This window comes from Pelodiscus sinensis, chromosome 3, assembly GCF_049634645.1.
Source record: "Pelodiscus sinensis isolate JC-2024 chromosome 3, ASM4963464v1, whole genome shotgun sequence".
Taxonomy (NCBI): Eukaryota; Metazoa; Chordata; order Testudines; family Trionychidae; genus Pelodiscus; species Pelodiscus sinensis.
In genome coordinates, this window is record NC_134713.1 from 28732000 (window position 1) to 28755716 (window position 23717).

The 23717-nt window shown below is 45.6% G+C and overlaps 1 protein-coding gene across 4 annotated transcripts in view; it reads left to right on the plus strand.

The window, feature by feature from the left end:
* Positions 1-23717, plus strand: part of KIDINS220 (kinase D interacting substrate 220) — a 194369-nt gene that overhangs the window by 123205 nt on the left and 47447 nt on the right. For all 4 annotated transcript variants that reach the window (XM_075923523.1, XM_006123619.4, XM_006123620.4 and 1 more), the window contains exon 23: positions 22509-22687. In XM_075923523.1, coding sequence (XP_075779638.1) covers positions 22509-22687 — 179 coding nt within the window. The remainder of the gene's footprint in view (positions 1-22508; positions 22688-23717) is intronic.

The following is a 23717-nucleotide window of genomic DNA, read 5'->3' on the forward strand; positions in this document are numbered from 1 at the left end:
AAAATGAAGATAAGCATTATCTGTTTCCTTTTTCATTACAACATTTTAGACCAGTATCTATTAAAGTATTCTTTCTAAAAACTGTATTTCATGTTTTCAACAAACCTTTTACAATTATAAAAATTAAACAAGATCATTTTAAAAATATTGCTTTTCTGTACGATGATTAAGTTACTAATTCCTGTTTTGACACTGTTTAAAGAATCTTTGAAAAATTTTAAAACACATTTTTGAGAGATTTGTGGGCAACATTGACTTTATTCTGATGTGTTGATTTAAGAAGTGCAGTATTGGAAAAGGGGACATGCATTTATCTTTTAGTTCTGTTTTCTGTGCTTGATATGAGATATTATGGTCCTGTGCACAAACCACCAGTTGGGGTATCAGATGAGAGTTCTGTTCTAGGCTTTGCTACTAAACATGGGTAAGTCTCTACCTCTCCTTATCTCTGTCTCATATCTTTTCTTTTTTCTTTTTCAAATTGTAAGTTCTTCAGGATGGGAATCATTTTAGTGTGTGAATGTACGTTTACTCTCTCAGGTGGAACTTCTAGGCAGGATTGTAATACAACTAAATAATATTATGCATTTTTTTTTTTGTTTTAGAATCTCAAAATATTTTACAAATGTTAATAAATAAAGTTTCCGATCATCCTTTCAGGATAGGGTATCCCAGTTTTTCACATCAGAAACTAGTGCAGATAGGTGCTCAAGAATACAAGATTTTTTAAACTTCATGGGGTAGCCAAGTTAGTCTGTACAGAATAAACTTAAAAAACAACAAATAGTCTGGTAGCAGTTTAAAGACTAACAAAACATGTAGATGGTATCATGAGCTTTTGTGGCCACAACCCACAGGTGGTCATCTGAAGAAGTGGGCTGTGCCCGCGAAAGCTCATGATACCATCTAGATATTTTGTTAGTCTATAAAGTGTTACCAGACTATTTATTGTTTTTTAAGTTTGAGATTTTATGTTAGAACTGGATGTAGGATCCAGGTCACCTAATTTCTAGTCTCATGTATTTAGACAAATTAAATTAAAGACACCAGTAAAACCTATTATAAACTACATTTTGGCTCCACATACACTCTCTCTCTCATACACAGCTTGTTAGTATTACTTAACATTGTGTGGTTAAAAAAAAGGGAAAGTATGACCAAGAGGGAGGACTGTGGATTGGGGAAACTTGTTCTTGTCTACAATGCAGTTCGACACCCATGGCTGGCCTTGTACCATCTGATGTGAATTCTGAGGGTTACAGGACTGTTGCAGTGTAGATATCTGGCCTTGGGCTGGAGTCTGCAAGGTGAGTGTATCCATGAGCTCAGAATGCAGCTAAAACCCAGAAGTCTATACTGCCATGAAATAGCCTGTCTAAACCCATGAGTGAATCAGCTGGCATGGGCCAGTTGCGGATGTCTAATTGTAGTGTAGACTCACCCAAAAATTCTATTAATTGCTCTGTAACAAACATTATACCTTTTCTTTCTTCTACATTATTGGCTCTCAACCAGAGGTATATATACTCAGAGGTGTTGCAGGAGGAATGTCAGCTTATCTAGATATTTGCCTAGTTTTACAACATTCTGCATGAAAAGTGACTCAGTACAAATTTAAATATCATAAAATGAGTTGTGTATACTTCTCTATAAACTGAAATGTATGTGCAATATTTGCAAGCAACTTCTCCTTTATATAAACTCTGCTTCTGTAACTTCCACTCCAATTTATCTGATGAAAAGTGGGTTTTACCCATGAAAGCTTATGACCTGATAAATCTGTTAGTTTCTAAGGTGTCACAGGACTCCTCGTTGTTTTTGCAGATACTGACTAACATGGCTACCCCTCCAAGTATATTTCAGTTATTTTATAATTGCATGGTAAAAATGAGACCATACTCAGTTTTTTAGTAGTAGTGTGGTGTGACACTTTTGTATGTTTGTCTGATATTTTGTAATCAAGTAGTTTTCAAATGAGATGAAACTTGGGGATTCACAAGGCAAATCATACTCCTGAAAGTGGCTCAGTAGTCTGGAGACCTTGACAAGCACTGTTCTACATAATCTGCGTGCTTTAGTTTTTGAATATATCAGGAGCTAATGCCAAATAGCAGCAGAGTAAGGATTATTTATTAATATTTGTAAAGTGCTTTGAAAGTGGCAGAAGTTACACTATACAGTAAATAAAATGTACTAATGTTTCATAATGACTATTTTACATCTATATAGTAGCATTCAAATGAGCTTTGCAAATATTGTGCAAACTGTAGATAAAATAGGAATTCCAATAGAACCTGTTTGCACTGAAGCTACTTCTGTGGTTAAACATGGGTATAGTAACACAGACACTCTACATAATTTTAGGAGCACAAATTATATGTATATATGAGTTAGGGATGTAAACAACTAGTCAGGTAGTTGACTACTCGATAAGCCTAGGCTTATCGTGTAGTTGTGTCACTATTCGACTAGTCGCTCCCCCATCCCTTGCTGGCTCTATCAGAGGCAGTAAGGATGGGGAGCAGGAGCTGGTTCCCCCCAGCACCGTCGCTGCACCAGAGTAGGGGAAGCAGAGGTGCAGCAGGGAACTGGGCATGATCCAGGACTCAGCTGTCCCAGCATGCACCCAGTCCCAGATGCTGCACCTCTGCTTTTTAAATGTAGTAAGAGCCACAAGGGTCCTGCGCTGCACCTCTGCCTTTTAAATTTAGAAAGAACCGGGTGGCTCTTACTACATTTAAAAGGCAAAGCCACAGCAGAGTTAGCTCCTGGGGCTAGGAGGTAACCCCACTGTGACTCTGCATTTCCCCCCTTATCAACTAATTGAGTAGTCGATGGAAATTACATCAACTACTCAATTAGCTGATTAAACGCAGTTTAACATCCTTAGTATGAGTATATGTACATGTGTTCTGCTGTTTCTCCTTTCCTTATCTTTGTGTGGCAATTTTGCTTCTTAGAGTAAACTCCTTGAAGCAGAAACTGTCTCTTACCTTGTTTTTGTACAAAACCATTATAGAGTAGTAAGGCCCTGATCCTGACTTCGACCTCTGCACTGCTGCAATATCAAAGTTAAATGACAGTGCTAGATAATTATAGATAACAATAAGATTGGAGTATATTAAATGATTAAAGTGCCTTTTATAAAGTACTTTTAACTTGAATATTGTGTATATCTCTCACACTGTTCTGTAGTGCATTTTCATATTTTTAGTGATTGTACCGAATTACTGTGCTGCGATTACCATCAGGATGTGTGCCCATATTTATCCAGGGGACATGAGAAATTACTTCAATGAATGTTAACTTTCAGTGGGATAAAATTACTTTCTCTTTCCAAAACGAACTAAACAGTTTGCAGTACCAAAACCAGGCACCTTATTTATTGCTAATTGTATCTGATAGCTGTAAGTAGGTTTTGCAGAGAAGGCATTCCATGATACATACTGTAATTATATATTTGCAGAAGAATTTTTGCAGTAGAAATAGTGGTAGTATTGTAATTTCCCTGCGGTATTGTATAGGAGTTTCTAATCGGGATAAAATAAAATCTTCATGTATTAAAACAGACTATTTGTATTTATTCTGCAGAGGAAAATTTAATTGTGTTATAGACCAATTCTAAATGTGATGTTCTTAATATCAGGTTTTCAGTGTTGTCTTACACTCCATTTGACAGAACTTGGATTTGAAATTTAAGCCAAAGGTAGACAGACTAATAGGTCAGATTCTTCTACGAGTACTGGTCTCTCTGGGTATTCACTGTGGATTCACATGTGCTCTGAACCATGGGTATGAAATGTAGCACAGACTGCTTTTCCAGTTTCTTTCTACTGCTCGTGGTCTGGAAGTGAATACTTTGCCTTTGTAAATCATTTATCTTAGAAAGCTGTAAATATCTTAGTTTTTCTTGGAGTGATGTCCCCAGGGTGCTCTACTGTTGTTGGTGTCAGGCTCATCCCAGCACCACAGAGCGGAGATTTTTCCAGCAGTAATTGGTCATGCGTGGCTGGGTGCGAGTGCCATTTGCACCTTTGGAGTTTGCACGTGTAGCCCGACTCTCCTCAGTTTTCTTCATACTACTGTCGGTCGCAGACAGAGTCCAATTTTATCTTTCTCTTTGAGTACTTATAGATAAGAATTCAGTTCTCAGTTAGTTTAATGTTCTTGTTGTTCCTTACTTCTATTTGTTACTTAAACAACAACAAAAAAGACTTATTCCTCATGTAAATAGTAACTGCGTCAACACCACCGTGATGCAGCATAGTGAAACTGAGCCTAACAATGGCCCTTTTGAAAGAGATGGAGAGAAAGAAAGGATCGTGTACAAAATAAGCACAAAGATTACAAAAGTCTACTACAACATATGAGAGACAGGTAGACAATGCAGAGTAAGATTTTTATTTTTTTATATATATATATATAAAAGCCAACCTCATGCAAGCGGAACAAGCAGAGGAAGAAAAAGAAAAAGGAAGAAGAAAGAACAGGGAAAGAGTCTAACAAAATGCCTGGCTGTCCCAAGTTTAATAAGCGTGACAAGTGTCATGACCCTATGTCAGATGGCCACGGTCATGGATTCACTGCTTGGATGAGGCACACGTCGCACAGAAATGTGTGCATTGTTGTAGCCTCGAGGCCAGGGCCTGAAAGGACAGAGGCCTCAGACTCACGATGTCACTGTTTGATATGGCTCTGGAGCAGGGGTGGACAATAGCTGCTCAGCGGGCCAGATCCAGCTGCCTAAGGTTTTGATCTGGCCCATGCAGCAGTTCCTGGCCCCACCCCCTAGCATGTGCCTGGGAGCAGCATGAGCCCTTTCAACTGCTTCTATTTAAAGGGCTCACGCCTTCTCAGTTGCCTGGTCTCATTTCCTTGGAGCATCCTAATTTCAGTGACTTGGTGGGAAACCAAGGACTTTTTCTGCATAAACTTAAAAAAAGAAATGGTCCTTAGAGACCAACAAAAAATGTAGATGGTGTCATGAGCTTTCATGGGCACAACCTACTTTTTCAGATGCATGACGCAAGGGGTCCAGAGGTACAAATAAATAGAAGAAAAAGAGGGGATGGGGAGGGAAAGAGAAGGGAAAAAAATCTTGTCAATTAGAGTGTTCATGCTAAATGAGACTAATAGAATGGGCTGTAAATGCCTGGTAATTAGCTTTTGATGTCATTAGGATGTTGAATGTAGCTCAGACAGGGTATGGTCACAGACAACCCCTTAGGGGTGGCTCCCAGGGTGCTGACATGGCCACTGCCACTCACTCACCTTTCTGCTCTTTGGGGCTCCTCACCACCCAGTCCTGCTGGGCCAGCTCCGCTGGTCTCCCTCAGCCAAGGCCCCGGACTGATCCTTGCCCCCACTGAGAAACAGCACAAACACAGAACCCCTTCAGGTTCAAGGAGGGTGCAGTTAAGGGCCCAGTTTCCTAGGATACTACTCTCCAAATGGGATCAAACTCCAAAGAATTAGGTAAGGGTTAGCCTCCTTTTACAATGAAAGGGGGAATGTACACACTGGTTGCCTCCCTCCCCCAGGTAACAATTATTTACACTGGGTTTGATAGAAAATAAAAGTGATTTTATTAAGTACAAGCAGTAGGATTTAAGTGGTAATAAATGAGAATAGGTTACAAATCAAAAGAAACAAAAACACTTAGCTAATTCTACACTGAAACCTCAGTAAAAACTTATTCACACTCACTCTAAAACCTCTTTTCCAGCTGCCAAACCAGGGTTTTCTCCACATCCTGGGGTCTTCGGTTCCTTTCCTTCAGGTGCAGCCCAGCCAAAAGACCAAGGCCTCTGCTTTCTTATTCTTTTTGCTAAGGAATTGAGGCCACTCCCTACCAACCACTGTTCAGACTTAAGGACAAAAGAGATTGTTTAACAGTTGCTCATCAAGACTTTGAGGGTAACACCCTCTATGTCTGTTATTCACACATTTGGAGCCCACAAAGTATTCCCCACTCCATATGTCTAATTTTATACACATAAATGATACATACATTAAAGTAAGATGAACAGAACTGTTAGATCATGACATGAAGATGGATAGGTTACATGAAATCATTAACTGAAAGGTGCTTTGAGTTATGTACATGCATGTCCATAAGTCCATTTCATAAAGCATGGGGAGGAGGGCCTGTCACAGGGGTAGCTTATCTAGTTCAGGTCTTTGTTTAAACCTTAATTAAAGGTATCAGATTTGTAAATGAAGGCAAGTTCCACAGCTTCTTTCTCCAGCTGGTCTCATCACCTTTAGATCCATTAATAAGTTCCTGGGCAAGTTAAAATGTTCCCAAACAGGTTTCTGTGTGTTACCATTTCAAATATCTGATTTGTGACTGTTTATCTTTTGTTGTACAGACTCTCCAGTTTGGCCATTATACATAACAGAGGGGCATTACTGGCACTTGATGGCATATAGCATATTAGTAGATGTGCAGTTGTATGAGCCTCTGATGTGGTGGTTTATGTGGTTAGACCCTGTGATGATGATATTTGTATAGATATGTGGACAGAGTTGGTACTGGAGTTTATTGGAGAGGTGGGTTCCTGCCTGAGTATGATGGAGATATGCCATGTGGTTGCCGGAAAATTTTTTTTCAGGTTAGGAGGTTGTTTCTAGGCGAGGATTGGCCTGTCCCTCAAGGCCTGTGAGAGTGAGGGATCATTTTCCAGGAATAGTGATTGTCTTTGTTCCCCCAAAAACACTGTTGGGCGGGGGTTGCACCTGATAATATGACAGTAATTCTGTTAGCACTGTGGTGGTCAAGAGATTTCTTGTTCATCACTGTCTTACAGACATATTCTTACAAATCTTTCCAGATATACTGTCTCTCAGTGGAGGCAAATATACATCCCTCCATCTTGTGGCCTGCGTTTTGGATGGACAGTGAATGAAGAGGCTCGATGTCAGGATGGCGGACTGTTTTTAGCGGAGTGCCCCAAGGTTTGGTTCTAGGACCGGTTTTGTTCAATATCTTTATTAATGACCTGGATATGGGGATGAATTGCACCCTCAGCAAATTTGCAGATGACACTAAGCTAGGGGGAGAGGTAGATACTCTTGAGGGCAAAGATAAGGACCAGAGTGACTTAGACAAATTAGAAGATTGAGCCACAAGAAATCTGGTGAGGTTCAAGAAGAACAAGTGCAGAGTCCTGCACTTGAGATGGAAGAATCCCAAGCATTGTTACCGGCTTGGGACCAACCAGCTAAGTAGTAGTTCTGCAGAAAAGGACCTGGGGATTACAGTGGATGAGAAGGTGGATATGAGTCAACAGTGTGCCTTTGTAGCCAAGAAGGCTAATGGCATATTAGGGTTCGTTAGGAGGAGCATTGCCAGCAGATCCAGAGATGTCATTATTCCCTTTTATTCGGCTCTGGTGAGGCCACATCTCGAGTATTGTGTCCAGTTCTGGGCCCCCCCACTTCAAAAAGGATGTGGGTGCATTGGAGAGGGTCCAGCAGAGGGCAACCAAAATGATTAGGGTGCTGGAGCATATGAGCTATGAGGAGAGGCTGAGGGAGTTGGGTCTGTTTAGTCTGCAGACGCGAAGAGTGAGGGGGGATTTGATAGTAGCCTTCAACTTCCTGAAGGGAGGTTCCAAAGAGGATGGAGAAAGGCTGTTCTCAATAGTGACAAATGGCAGAACAAGGAGCAATGGTCTCAAGTTTTGGTGGGAGAGGTCCAGGTTGGATATTAGGAAAAACTATTTCACTAGGAGAGTGGTAAAGCACTGGAATGGGTTACCTATGGAAGTAGTGGAGTCTCCATCCCTAGAGGTGTTTAAGTCTTGGCTTGACAAAGCCCTGGCTGGGTTGATTTAGTTGGGATTGACCCTACCTAGAGCAGGGGGCTGGACTTGATGACCTTCTGAGGTCTCTTCCAGCTCTATGGTTCTATGATTCTAAGAGAGATCATGCTCAGAAGAGGTCCAATCCAGCCATAATAATAGCAGGAAACCTTAGTACCAGTAATTGCAAGCAATTCTATTTGAGCTGTCAGCACTCATTTTCCTTTTGAGGAATGTATGATCCCTCTTACCCTGAACAACCTTTGCTTCTTGAAGACATTGAGCTTATCCATCAGTTCACTGTGTGTAAATTTAGCAGCTGCTAGTTGATGATTAGAATTTCATCCATCCCATAACCTTGAAATTTCTGAAAGACTTTCTCAGAACATTCCTTCCTGTATTAAAATTCACTTCTCTCTGGAATTTTAATCTTGTGTATTTGGCACTTTATGAACCTACCATTCAAGCTGCTGGCCTTTTGCTGCTTTCTATACCTTTTTATATAACGTATGCTTCTTAATGGCTGTGTCTGCTTCTAGCAGAGTGGATGATCTTAGGGTCTTTTATGATACCCCCATACATGATGATTCATGGGGATAAAGTATCTTTGAGGTTGCATCTGAAGTTAATCACAAACATATCTTTTGAATTTCATCTGAACCAAACTTGTTCCCTGGCCCATCTTCTACTCAAAGCCTTATGTTAACAGGGAGGACAGGAAGCTGCATCCACAGATGGATTCTCACTTTCTCTTTGCACAGGATATGCCTTTTGGAAGTCTGTTTATTGGTCTCTGTCTCAAAGAGGATGACTAGGGAAACAGTCTCTCTTCCCAAAGACTCTCTACATGGATTTCCATCTGCATTCTCCTTTGTGATCTCCTCCTCCTGAGACTATCATAGCTCATTCAGGCACAGCACAAGCTGCCTTGTTGTGTCTCTACTGGGAATTTATCAGAGGGGTAGCCGTGTTAGTCTGAATCTGCAAAAGCGATGAGGAGTCCTGTGGCACCTTATAGACTAACTGAAGTGTAGGAGCATAAGCTTTCGTGGGCAAAGACCCACTTCGTCAGATGCATGTAGTGGAAATTTCCAGAGGCCTCTGGAAATTTCCACTACATGCATCTGACGAAGTGGGTCTTTGCCCACGAAAGCTTATGCTCCTACACTTCAGTTAGTCTATAAGGTGCCACAGGACTCCTCATCGCTTTTACTGGGAATTTGCCTCTGAGATCCACAGGGAAACAGCTTGGGGTTCCAGTTATACTTTTTTTACTAAGCATATTTCCTAGTTCAAGCTTCTGTTAAGAATGCTTCCTTTGGCTCAGTGATCTTGTGATGTCATGTAGAATGCTTCCTTGTACCCTCCTCCTCAATGAGCACTGCTTGGGAGTCACCTAAAGGAAATATCTCTAGGGAACAGCAATCAAAGAAAAAAGGAAAGTTACTTATCTTACTGTAACTGGAGTATCTTGATTCACAGTATAATAGGAACTGGAGAGGAAATTGTCTTGTGCCCCCCCTTATATACTTGGTTCAGAGTACAAGCATATGTAGGGCTGTGATGATTGGGAAGGGTGCTGCCCTTTTCTAAACATCCCAGCATCCAGTAATTAAAGGATTAAACCCAAACTATTCAGGAAGTGTTGGCAGGGAGCCAGGAGAATCAATGGGAATTGTTGAGATTTGAATTGAAAGGGAATCTGCCTGCTACAGGTCTTTTGTTGGAGTTCAAACCAGAAGCTGGGGGAAAAAGATGAATTGAACAAGGGAGGAATATCCATGCCTAGAAAAGGAATACCCATGCCTAAAAATGGACTGGACCTTGAAGTTATGGCTATGTAGTGATAGTGAATGTTTAATTAGACATGATCAGGTTATTTTCTTTGTTTTGTAGTTTGGTTAAATTCCTTTGTGCTGACTCCATGTGCGCCTATCCCCATCACCACCATATTGTAACACAAACTGAATCCCAGGGAAGCAGTTGTCTGTGCTTTAATCTATTTTTTCTCAGTTGTACCAAGTAAGCTTTTCTAAGTTTATCTTTTTGCTTTGTTAATAAAATCACCTTTTTAAAAACTATCATCTGGTTCTTGTGGCCTGGAAGATAACGGGCGGTCTGTGTACTCATGTCTAAGACTGTGAGGTCAGCTATCAGAGATTTGTGGAGAGGGGTGAGGGGTAAGTTCGCTTATGGTAAGAGTTTGGGGTATCCTGTTGGAAAAAGTTCCCAAATGAATCTGCCTGGGTTCGAAAAGGTTTTGTTTTTTTCACTTGGCATACCACCCGAGGTCAAGGAATCTGTGACCTTGGGGGCTTTTTAAGCAGAAGTCTATAGAAGCAAGTTATTTTTTTTAAATCTCTTGCAGGGCCCCCACCTTTTGCACAAGTTCCAGAGTGGGGAATGGCCTTGACAAGGGAATAGGTGCATACCAATGCTTCTGTTTCAGGCATATGGAGCACATGCACACGCACAGTAAATAGGAACTTCGCTTCTCAAAGAATTGCAGTTTCTGTGAAGTGTAACCTTCCTTTTTCTGACTGTCCATTTCTGAACACTAGATATTTTTCAAAATTGTTTCTTCAGAATAGCCACAAAAATAAATTATTCCTTTCCTGAACTTAAAAAGTCTGCAGACAAAAATGTAGTATGTATTTGAGAGAGTTAAGAGAGTTTCCCTGTCTGTTGGTGTGTCTGTCCACCTGTGTCTGTCTGTTCAAGAACGCCTTCTAAAATGGTAAGAAGTAGGACCACCAAATGTGGCATGCAGCTTTCCTTTTATCATAACTTAAAGCAAAGTCTGGCTTTGGTTGTGCCAGGAGAATGGGATGTGCCTGAAATCTGATTGTTCTCATCAAATGGAAAGGGGGGAGTGGCTCTGATAGCTGCAGACAGCAATAACTTCTGCTCTAAGTTGTACAGAATAGTTACTTTTTGCCCCTGATATTAAAGCAGGCCTGCACAACATGCAGCCCACAGGGGCTCACTGTGTGGCCTGTGCTGACTATGGGCGGCGCGGCCCTACCCCATCCGATCCGCCGGCCAGGCGGAGGAGTGGAGCACCACTGGGGAGGGGGAAGTGTTGTGATTCTCATTGCCACGCTGCCTGCATGCAGCTCTGGCGCAAGGAGGCAGGGCACGAGCCAGAGGGCAGGATGCCGGCAGACCCCAGGATGCTGGAGTGAAGTGGTGTTATGACATCACGGCCAGCAACTGCCAGATTCAAAAAGGTTTCGGCAGCCCCGCAACCTGGAAGGCAGAAGCCAGGTAGGGGAGGGGAAGGGGCTTGTGCTGAGGGGAGGGGGGCAGGTCAGGAGAAAGAGGAAGGCAGCAAAGGGCAGGGTGCACAAAAATTTTTAGGCCACGTGTTCGGTATTTTTTGGGAGAGCATCCCTACTTGCGGCCCGCAGCTGTTTTCTTTTGAGTAATATGGCCCTTGCCGCTTTCTGAGTTGTTCAGGCCTCTGTTAAAGACACCCTATCTGTGTGGTGTAAGCACAAATAAGTTACTTCAGCATCTGAGTTGAGGGTGTAATGTGAAGCCAAGGCTCTGCCCTTTGCCCACCACCAGCACCTCTGCTGCTGTTAAACTCTTATTTTCTTGCCTCTTAGTTGTGGCAAACTTTAGGTTTTTGGATTGTGTAGACTTTACAGCAAATGCTATTATGTCAGAGGGAGAAATTCTGTCCAAATTAAAGTCAGTGGGAATTTTGCCATTGACGTAAATAGAACCAGGATTTCACCCTAAGTTTTGCTACTTAATAGAGATTATGGACTGTGCTATTTTCTGTTTTCTGTATAGGAAAATACTGCAGTTACCAAAGATATTCTGAGCAGAAAATTCCGAAGTCTAGTAGCACACACTATAACATTTTTAAACATAATAGGGTCATCCTGTACCATGCACCACAATCCCTTTCGAATTGGCTTGTACTGTTCAGCTATGCCAAGGCTACTCAACATGTGGCCCGGGGCCTGTTTGTTTGCAGCCTGTGGTGTGGTTTGGGTTTACGCAGGGCTCATCACGCAGCCTGCGGGTGGGAGTCAAAACAAAAAAGTAGTCAATATAGTAGTCTTCCATTGATATGTGTTTTAGTAGTTAAATTCCTGGACTGTCAGTGCTGTCATAATTGACTTAAATGGGGCCTATGTGTTGTGTAGTCTTGCGTTAATCTTTGTATTCATGCCCATCAGTGTGAAAAGCTATTTGCATATATATATTTGAATGTATATGCAACCATATTTAAGTTGCGGCCCTCGGCATGTGCTGTGAGTATCATTGTGGCCCCCGGAGCTTCAAAAGTTGAGTAGCCCTGAGCAGTGCTCTTTTATTGCTCTTCCTGACTTTTCTTCTAGAACTACTTGCTATGTCCCCATAACTGTGAAAACAAGTAACTGCAGGTCAGGGATGTGCCTTCACTTCAGGCATTGGAGTAAATGTTCTATGCACTGTATTGAGCATCACACAGATTTTTTGGGAGGAAGAGGGCATATTAAGGAGGCTCAATTCTCTGCATCAACTTGCTTCTCTAAAAATATTCAGGTTGCCCTCACCATACACTGTGTGTTTTCATTTTTTCCTGGCCTCCCTCTATTGTATTGTTTATTTTAAAAAACATCATGTACACCTATGGTACTGTAACAAATATTACTACTACCAGATTAAGTTTTTTTTTAAATGACCAGAATATTTCTCTGGGATATAATCCAGATAACTATCTCCTGAACTATTCATAATCATTTATTCAGGGTGGTTAGAACTAGGGACGTAAAAAGTTAAAACTAGGGATGTAAAAGGTTAACCCGTTAACCAGTAAGCCTCACCCTTAACGAGTGAGGCTTATCAGTTCCAGTTAACTGGTAGGGGCAGAAGCATCTGCCTGTCCACCCCGTAAGGGAGTTACTCCAGCTCTGTGGGGCTCTCCAGAGCAGTCCCTTACTGTGGTGGGCCTGGCTCCCCCCCTCATTCCACTGCTGCAGGTTACATACTGGCTACCCAGGAACGGGGCTGGCAGGGGCTGCTGGTCCCACTCCCCAAGAGACTTTGTTGCAGGCTATGCAATGTTGGCAGCTCTGCTCCCAGGAGGAGGCTTCACTGCGGGCTCTGCAATATAAAGCTTAAAATAAGCTGTATGCTACAGAGGCCACAGCACATGTAACTGCTATGATTTTTTAGTGGTTACAGTTACATTTTAACCACATTTTTACATCCCTAGTTAGAACCCATAATCAAAATAAACATTTGTTAGAATACTTGAGACATTTCTTCTGCTGTCATACATTTTAGGCAATATATTTTAAGGCCAGCCACTAAAAGGTTAAGATGATCACAAACTAGAAAACACTGGAGCAAGTCTTAATGAAGTCTGCTGATAGAGGACAGTGTGGTGGCATTCACTGTAATAATTGCTGTACATCACGTTTATAATAGATAAATGGGACATAGTGTATAATTTCTACTTTGTACTCTCAGCAACTTTTTAGGATAACTTTTGAAAAGTATTAGAATTGCCCAGTTGACTGTCAGTTTATGGCAGTGGTGGCCATACCTTTTGTCTTATGGCCCCACCCCCAGTAATGGAATCTGTATTTGACCTGCCTCCATTACTGCACAATTGGCTCAGCAGAGGAGCATAGCTTGAGGGTGGAGCTGGTGGCTGAACTGAGGCTGAGGGAGAGGATCCTAGGGCTAGAGATGGAACTGGCCTGTGGATGGAGAAGAAATGTGAGTAGAGCTGGACTTGGGGGAAGGGCCATGGAGTGAAGTTGGCTAGAGGCAGAGCGGGGCTAAGTGACATTCCTTCTCTGCCCTGCATGGGACCTGTCTGGGACCCTGCCATGAGCCTCCTCAAATGTTCTTATTCTGTCCCCCTCTCCTCTCATTCCAGTTATCTAAGTCTACTAAAATATTTCTTCAGCTAGCTTCAAAATCAGTAATTTGTTAATCTAAAAAACTATTTAACCTCTCATAAAAGGGGCATATAATGAGACAAAAACAAAGAAATCCTTACATTTTAATTAGTATACTGTCAATACAATATGCTATATTAGGTTCTGTTCCTGAGAAGAACTCAGTATCCATAATTCTTCTTTGAGTTATGTCCCCGTTGGCACTTCACTCTAGGTCCTGGTGCTGGCAACCGGAGATTTTTTCTAGAAGTGCCCTGCTGCACCGTGCAGGCCACTTGAAAGACTTACACTTATAAATGAAATGGTTCTCCAAGTGGGCATGGGAAAAATATAATGTTTTACCCATCTACCAATCATGCTGGAATATCTCCTTGAAGTATGAGAATCAGGTCTCGTCTTCAGCTCAGTAAAAGTCTATGTTGCAGTAATCCCTGTGTTCCAAAACTTACAGACGGGAGCTCACTCTTCGCACATCCTATGACCAAACGCTTCCTCACGGGACTTCAAAATGTGTTCCCCACAGTCATACCTCATATTCTGCTGTGGGATCTCAATCATGTCCTGAAGAGTCTAATAAGGATGCCCTTTGAACCACTTGCTACCTGATCCTGGCTACATCGCTCCATGAAAGTGGCCTTTTCTGTAGTCATCACTCCCAGCAGGAGGGTGGGGGAGATAACACAGCTGATGGCTGACCCCCGCCCCCATATACCATCTTCACCAAAGACAGAATTACACTCATCCACCACCCTAAATTCCCCCCTAAAGTTCCCACGCCCTTCCACATTAATGAACCAATACACTTACCTGCATTTTGTCCCAAGCCTCATAACGACACGATTCAGGCAGCATGACACACTCTGGGGGTACGTCTACACTACAGCGCTAGTTCGAACTAACTTAGTTCGAATTAGTTAATTCGAACTAAGCTAGTTCGAACTAGCGCATCTAGAACTAAAAACTAGTTCGAACTAGCGTTTTGCTAGTTCGAACTAGCGCGTCCACACTGATTGGACGCAGGGGGGCATTTAAGGGCAGCTGAAACCGGTTCTGGCAGGGCATCAGGTCAGCAGTTGCTTTGTGTGGCTGCTGTCTGAGGCTATCTGAGGCTCGTGCTTAAAGGGACCCCCCCTGGACAGCCGGTTCTCAGCTTTTCCTGCTTGCTTGCCAACCTCGCCGAGGGACAGCAAAGCGTCGGTCTCTGTGCCCGTCTGTGTCGGTGCTTCCCTTCGGGGGGGCCGCCGCAGGTGGCAACATGGAGCCACGGCTCGCCCTGCACCTTCTGGTGCACGTTCTGGACTTGCTGCTGCAAGCCTGCCAGCAATGGCTCGAGGCTGCCTGGCACCACCTGGGGAACGTCAGCCCCCTGCCTCTCCGCCTGGCCGCCCTGGGGGCCGTGGAGGAGCCGCGGCGGCGCCCCGGCACCGGCGTGCCCCGCCGCATCTGGCGTCTGGACACCAGCAGCGACTGGTGGGACCGCATCGTCCTGGAGCACTGGGACGACCGACAGTGGACCCAGAACTTTAGGATGAGGAGGGACACCTTCCTGGAGCTCTGCGAGTGGCTCGCCCCTGCCCTGCAAAGAAGGGACACTCGCATGAGGCCCGCCATCCCCCTCCAGAAGCGGGTGGCCATCGCCCTCTGGAAGCTCTCCACGCCGGACAGCTACCGATCCGTCGGGAACCAGTTCGGCGTGGGGAGATCCACTGTCGGAGCAGTGCTCATGCAGGTACGGCGCTCGTCGGCCACCGAGCCGGGGGGGAGGGGGGCTGCGAGGAGGGGATGGGCCGCCCCAGGGACAAAGGGGGGGGCGGGAGGAGGCGAAAGCGCCCCGCACCGGAGGGGTCGGGCTGTCCCGGCCGTACTACACGCCGCCAGGGGGGTTGCTTCCGGGAGTGGGGCGCGGGGCACTGCCAGGGCACGCACGCTCCCAGCCACCCGGGCGCCCCACTGATTGACGCTTTGCTGTGTCTCTCTCCGCAGGTGGTCAAGGCCATCAACCGGGTGCTGCTCCGCAGGGTGGTCCGCCTCGCCAACCCGGATGCCGTCATCCGGGGATTCGGCGCCCTCGGCTTCCCCAACTGCGGGGGGGCCATCGACGGGACGCACATCCCCATCCGTGCCCCGGAACACCAGGCGTCCCGGTACGTGAACCGCAAGGGGTACTTCTCCGTCATCCTGCAGGCCGTATGTGACCACCGGGGACAGTTCACGGACATAAATGTGGGCTGGTCCGGCAAAGCACACGACGCCCGGGTGTACCGGAACTCCTCCGTGTGCCAGCGGCTGCAGGACGGGACCTTCTTCCCCGACCGCCACATCAGGGTCGGGGACGTGGACATGCCCGTCTGCCTGGTGGGGGATGCCGCCTACCCACTGCAGCCCTGGCTCATGAAGCCCTACACGGGACACCTCAATCCCTCCCGCCAGGCCTTCAATAACAGGCTGAGCAGGGCCCGCATCGTGGTGGAGGGGGCCTTCGGGCGACTGAAAGCCCGCTTTCGATGCCTCCTCACCCGTCTGGACCTGGCCGAGCACAACATCCCTCCCGTGGTGGCGGCATGTTGTGTGCTCCACAATTTGTGTGAGCGGAAGGGGGAGGCTTTCTTGCCAGCCTGGATGGCTGAGGCTGACCGCATGGCTGGACACTACGGTCAGCCCCGCACCGCCGCCGTCCGGGAAGCCCAGCGGGGGGCCATCCGGATCCGGGAAGCCCTGCGGGAGAGCTTCCAGGTGGAGGAGGAGGAGGACTGACCTCTCCCTGCATGCCCCACCGGGGCCTTCTTCCACCCTACCCCCCCCCTTCCCCTTTCCCCTCCCTATCTACTGTACAATAAAGACACCTGTTTTTCAAACAAAAACGTCTGTTTATTTCAGAGAACTGGGGTGGGGGAGGGAGGAATGAAGGTGGGAGAAGGGAGGGGGAAACCTGGGACGAGGGAGCTGGAAGGGGAGGGGAGGGAAGGGAGGAAGGGAAAGGAAAGCTCAGGGGTGGGAGTCTGGGTGCCTCTCCCGTCTCGCCACACTGCGGGTCCGGGGGCGTCGGTGGGGAATGGTTGTGGAGGGGGGGGCAGAGAGGACAGGGGGTGTGGAGGAAGCAGGAGCGGAAGCAGGAGCGGAAGCAGGAGGAGCAGGAGGAGCAGGGGGAGCAGGGGGAGCAAGAGGGGGAGCAAGAGGGGGAGCAGGGGGAGGAGGAAATGGAAAGCGGTCTAGCAGGCTCTGGAGGTGGCCTCGCAGGGCACGGCCCTGCTCCTCCAGGGCCTCCAGACTCCTCTGGCGCAGCCTGAGGTCCTCCTGGACCCAGTGGTCCTGGAGACGGAGCTGTCGGTCCAGGAACCGGAGATGCCGCCTCTGGTAGTCCTCCTGGTTCCTGGCTGTCCTGCTTGCCCGGGCGCGGGCGGCTGCTGCAGGCGGTGTGGTGCGCCCTGCAGTCCCCGGTGCTGCAGCTGTGGTGCAAGAAGACCAGCGGTCAGTTACCCCAGGGGCCCAGGTGTGTGAAACCCAGCTCCCCTCTGCAAGGCCAGGGCCCCTGCAGGATCCCCAGCTGCTGCTCCGTAGTGGGCAAGGCCCAGGCGCACGGTCCCGGGGCTCCCTCTCGCCCCAGCCCCCCGTACACATAAGGGGAACACGAGGGTACTCACAGGTGGATGCCTCCCCGGCCTCTGATGATGCAGGCGAGCGGCTCTGTGGGGTGCCTCGGGGGTCCCGGGTCCTGGGAAGGCTGGCAGCAGGCTCCTGGCTCTCAGAGCCCTCTTCCTCCTCCTCGGTGTCCAGGAGCGGTCCCTCTGCCCCGGGGTCAATCACGTCCCGGGGGGCAGGGACGGCATGAGGCCCCAGGATGCGGTCCAGGGCATGGAAGTGGGGGCAGGCCTCCGGGTCAGCCCCTGGCAGGCAGGCCCGGGAGTAGGACTGCCGCAAGTCTTTAATCTTGCAGCGCACCTGCTCCCGGCTGCGCTGGTGGCCCCTGGCGGCCAGGCTGGCAGCCATGCGTCCATAGACGGCCGCGTTCCGGTGGCTAGTGCGGAGATCGTGGACATTTGAGGCTTCCCCCCAAACCTCGATGAGGTCCACGATCTCCGCACTTGACCAGGCGGGCGCCCGCCTTTTGCGCCCCCGGGCAGGCTCCCGGGAGCCGCCAGGCTGGTCGTGGGGAGCAGTGGAGGGCTGGGAGCCCTCGGATGGCTGGCTCATCCTGTGGCAGGTGCAGGCTGTGCAGGCACGGGTGCTGGCAGCCTTGCAACTGGCACAAAGTGAGTAGCCAGCCCGTGGCCCTTTAAGGGCTCCGGGGCCGGGAGGGGGGCAATAGAGTTTCCCTGGTGTTGGCCAGAGTGGCCACCAGGGAAACCTGGGAAGCCTTAGCCTCCCACTAGTTCGAACTAAAGGGCTACACAGCCCTTAGTTCGAACTAGCTAGTTCGAACTAGGCGTTAGTCCTCGTAAAATGAGGTTTACCTAGTTCGAACTAAGCGCTCCGTTAGTTCGAATTAAGTTCGAACTAACGGAGCGCTAGTGTAGCGCATAGGAAAGTTAGTTCGAACTAACGTCCGTTAGTTCGAACTAACTTTCTAGTGTAGACATACCCTGGATGTCTGATGAGTCTTGATAGAACAAAACCATGAGAAAATCAATGGGATTCTTTGTCTCATTTGCAGAATTTTCAAAAGTACAGGCTTTCTCCTCCCAGAGAATATCCAAATGGATCTCCTCGTGCATCCTTGCTCATTACATCATTCACAACAAGCAGCCACCATTAGTCATCAGAGGTCATTCCACCAGAGTGGTGGCTTCCACCACAGCATTCTTGAATGACATTCTACTAGAGAACAGTTGCAGAATGGCAACCTGATCCTCCAAGCACACATTTGCCAAACATAATGCACTCACCTCCAGTCTAATTCCAACAACATTAGTGGCACAGGCAGTACTAGCCACAGTCTCTGGAGCAAGGCTCCAAAACCCACCTCCATGGGACAGACACTGCTGTCTAGTCACGTAGAGTGGAGCATCTATGGGGATATCACTCAAAGAAGAAAAGAGAGATACTCATCTTATGCAATAACAGGAATTCTTCAAGATGTGTCTCCCCATGGGTGCTCCACTGTTCTCCCTCCTCCCCTATTTTGGAGCCTCTTACAGGCTATAGTCAAAGTAGAGAAGGAGTGGAGGTGCTGTGTGCACAACTAACGAACACCCAACAGCATGAGGAGACACTAGTGTGCATGCACAGCGCAGCAGGGCACTGCTAGAAAAAAATCTCCGGTTGCCAGCACGAGGCCCCACCAACAGCTAGAGTAGAGCACCCACAAGGACACACACATCTTGAAGAATTCCCCTTAGTGCACAAGGGGAGTAACCCTCTTTACTCACTGATTTCAGTGGGATTATAAAGGTGCTCAGTATCTCTTTAGAAACAAGTTATAAGCCTCTGAAACAGTTAATATTTTGCAGGGTTGAAAGTTTTTATTAACTCTTTGGTGCCTTTGATGGTAAAAAATTATTTAAGTCTGAGAAAATCCAGCTGCTAAGCAAAAATAATGTAGGCTTGTTCATAAGGATTGGAATTTGAATCTACTCACTTCAAAAATGACTTACAGTTAAAATATAAGTGCTTTGTATGCTAACCTTTTAAATTTATCTGAGAAATACAGGCACATATGATTTTTGTGGCCCTTTGCCAAAAGATTATCATTTACATAAATATCCCTTTCAACTGAATAGTTTAATATATTGAGCTCAGGAGGTTAGAAGAGAGACTTCAATCTGTAGCCCAGCAGTGGGCTATTGGCTTCTGAACAGTAGCATTGTTCATCATATTCAGAACACTGTTCACATTCAGGCTTAAGCAGAGCTGGCATTAAAATTCATCTAATTTGTTTCATGTGACTTGTCAGCTGTGTGTTTTTTTTTTTTTATTTAAATCTCTATTTTCTTTTCTTTTGGCATTTTTGTTTTATAATTTTAAAAAGTGTTGAAATGGATAAGCCAGTTTTTAACTGTTTAAATCTCTAACCATTTTAATTTTTATCAGTTGTTAAACTAATGAGACATTTTAATATAGTGTATTATAATTTTTGTGCTCATGTAAAAAAGGCCACTTTTGTTTTGTTTCTGCATATAGTTGATTTGAGGCATCTAATCAGCCTTCTAAATTCAGTTTTAGTGGAAATTGTATGTAAAAATCAATTGGAGCGCCATCATTTGAGGAACTAAATAATTTGCATTTTATTAGAGGGTTTATACAGGCAGTCGCTGGGTTACGTACAAGATAGGGACTGTAGGTTTGTACTTAAGTTGAATTTGTACGTAAGTCGGAACTGGCGTCCAGATTCAGCCGCTGCTGAAACTGGCCAGCGGCTGACTAAGGAAGCTCGATGCAGAGTGTCTCTGCCCCGGGCTTCCTGGAATCAGCCGCTGATCAGTTTCAACAGCGGCTGAATCTGGACGCCTGGGACAGAGCAGCTGGGGCGCTGCCAGTAGGTCCCCGCAGTGCCACACCTCGGCGCTGCGGGGACCAACCCGGCAGCACCCTAGCTGCTCTACCCCAGGTGTCCCCAAGTCAGCTGCTGCTGAAACTGATCAGCGGCTGATTCCAGGAAGCCCGGGGCAGAGCAACTCTGCCTCGGGCTTCCTATAGTCAGCCGCTGGTCAATTTCAGCAGCGGCTGACTTGGGGACGACGGCTGGGGCAGAGCAGCTGGGGTGCTGCCGGTCGCTCCAGTAGTGCCGAGGAGCAGCGCTGCGGGACCAACCGGCAGCGCCTCAGCTGCTCTACCACAGGCGTCCGCGAGAAAAACCTGGTCTGCTGCGGGGGGCGGGGGGGGGGGGGCGCACTAGCTGCGCCCCCCCGCCCCCAGCAGACCATGGAGACACGGGCGGCGGGACCGAGACACTCCGCGGTGCCGCCGCCCGGGTCCTCCGCAGCTTTGCTCCGCGTCTCCCTGGAGACCAGGGAGACGCGGAGCAGCTTTTCTTGGCCCGGAGGACGCGGGCGGCGGGACCGCGGCGCGTCTGGGCGGTCCCGCCGCCCGCGTCCTCCGGGGCGAGAAAAGCCCCGTTTGTAAGTACGGATCCGATGCAAGTCAGATCCGCATAACTCGGGGACTGCCTGTACTTTATATTTGTCATCAGATGCATCTGTGGACATTGAAGCATGAGTGTAAACTCTAGCTTCTCATTTTTGTCCTCTCTTTCCTAATAGACAGTCTTTGTAGCTAACAGTTATCTAAACCAGATTTCCCCCCCTGGAATGTGATTGAAAAGTGAGTGGTCTTGGCTTGTCTAGTGAAATTTCTAGTCTCCAAAATTGTCACTGAGTTAATTGATTCTGCCGCACACCTAAAAACTCAACAATGTGATTAATCTGCCAAGGTCTTGGGCCTGCAAAAACATGTTAGCATATTGAATTTTTTACTTATTTGTTCATGAAGTGTTAACAGGTGAACAAATCCTTGCCATGTAAATATCAGAAACCAAACATTTGTTACAAGTCATCTGATGAGGTGTGTTTTACCCACAAAGGGTTATGATGTTACATATTTTTGTTAGTCTCTAAGGGTAGAGCTACACAGCAGAGCTAATGTCGAATTAAGCTATGCAATTTAGCTATGTTAATTGCATAGCTGAAGTCAAAACAGCTTAATTCGGCTATTGGCACTGTCTACACAGCAGGAAGTTGAAGGAAGAACACTCTTCCTTCGACTTCCCTTAGTCCTTGTGAAATGAGGGTTACCATGAGTCAGAGTAAGAAGTCCTCCAGCTCGACATTATTTCAAAATAATGACTTGTAATGTAGATGCGTACTATATTATTTCATTATAATGCCAGTTATTCCGAAGTAATCCTGCCGTGTAGACGTACTGTAATACCTTACAGGACTTATTGTTTTCAGTTGTTACGACAGTTAGCTTTTATACATAGAGACATTATACAGGAATACTGTTATCAGATCTTTTAGTTTAACAAGGTTTTATCATAATACATATTGCGCATTATTACAACAGCCAGAAAAGTTATTAAATTAAGTGAAACACATGGTAACGTTTATGCACAGAGAGTGGTCCTGCCTGGAGTCAATAGAATTTCACAGTTAAGTACCAAAAATATAGTAGTAGTGTAAAGTTAAGCACCCAAAAAAGGCTTTGCAGGAATATCTGAATAACAGATATTCAGCTGAAACTGAAACTCATTAGATATAGTTAAAATAGTTTAGTAAGAAATTAAAAATACTTTAAAGGTTAAATAGTTTTCCTTCAGACAAATACCAGTTGTATACACAATAGAAGAGACTATTAGTATGTAGTTGTTGAACAGAGCCATTAGTTAGCAAGCTGTGTTATGCATAGATGGTATGCATGTTCCAACCCTTCTTTATTTTAGAGGCCGTGTGAATTAAGGACGGAGAGAGAACCCTTAATCATAAAACTTTTTAGTTTGGTTACCATGATTAAAATGAATATTTAAGCTTAATGCTTCCAGATAATTTCTTCATCCTGTTTTAGGTACTATGACATTATCTATATTTAAATTGTTGCATTGTATATTAAGTACGTGTTATGCCACACCTGAGAACTATCTGACGTATGGAACTAGCTTATATAGGATTTTTCTTAAATAGTAATGCCAAATCAATCTGTCTGCAGAAAATGGCCTAACCTCTGTGTAACAGCTCTGTGCCCTAAAGGATTTGGCATCATGGATGTGATAGCATATGCTGAGACAGCATTTGAAATGGAAATATTATTCTCTGATAAATTTGACTTATTTGAAGTTTGCCTAACTGGTGTTTATTTTCTATAGAATTTCAAAGAACATTCCTACAACTAAAGATGTTGAGCCTCTGCTTGAAATTGATGGGGACATACGGAACTTTGAAGTATTTTTATCTTCACGGACCCCAGTTCTTATATCACGTGATGTAAAAACCTTTTTGCCGTGTACTGTAAACTTAGATCCAAAGCTACGAGAAATCATTGCAGGTGACTGTTTTCAAATAAAATGAAAATGGAAAAGTGTATTATAATTTTCTTCCTTATAGACATTGGTACTGCTTCAAATATGTACAGTCTCAGAGTTTAAGGTTTGTAGCGTTTGTGTCCAGGGGAATTATTAGTTAACTTAGTCTGATTGTCATACACCATTAAATTTCATCCAGTAATCTCAGTATTGAGCCATAACTTATGTTTTTAAGCATATATTCCATAAAGTCATCAAAATGTTGTTTTGAAGATATCAAGAGCTGGAGAATCAATCACTTTCATTGGTAGCTTGTTCCAGTGCTTTCCCATATCAATTTTCTACCCTTTATAACTTCTAATTTATATTGTTTGCTGTCTATTTTCCTCTTCCATTTGTTTATATATTGTGACTAGACCCATGCCAGTAGGCTGCAGTAGCCTGGTAGTAAGTAGGTATACCGGCCTTTGGATAAATAGTTTTCTGTTCCCTGAGTGACCAGGGCAGGGGCAGTTCCAGAGCAATCAGGAATGTACTAAAATCAGTTAAATCTGTAGGAATTATAAGACACCTGGAGCCAATTTAAAACTTGCTAGAAACAATTGAGAGAGATAGGCTAATCAGAACATCTGCAGCCTATTAAAAACCTCCTGGGACTAGTTTAAAATGCTCCCCTTCAAAGAGGGTGGTTTGTCTGGGAGTTACGGTAGTGCATGGTGGAAGAATTGGGAGGATAAGAGAGATCATGTACCAGGAATAAGGTGCTGGGAGGCAGGGCCGGCTTTAGGAAGTGCGGGGCCCAATTTGAACAATTTTGACAGCAATTTTGGCTGAGCAAAAAAAAAAAAAAAAAAAAAAAAGGCACAAAAAAATCCCCCGCCAACACACAGGGCACAGGAAAACCCTGCGCTAAACTCATACCTCCTATGTATAATTTTTGGTGGTGCCCCATTAACCACTCCCCTACCCCTATTAGGCACACCCTCTGACCCCCGTTAACCAGGCCTCTGGAGGTAACACGCTTGGGGCAAGATGGACACATGACCAGAAGTA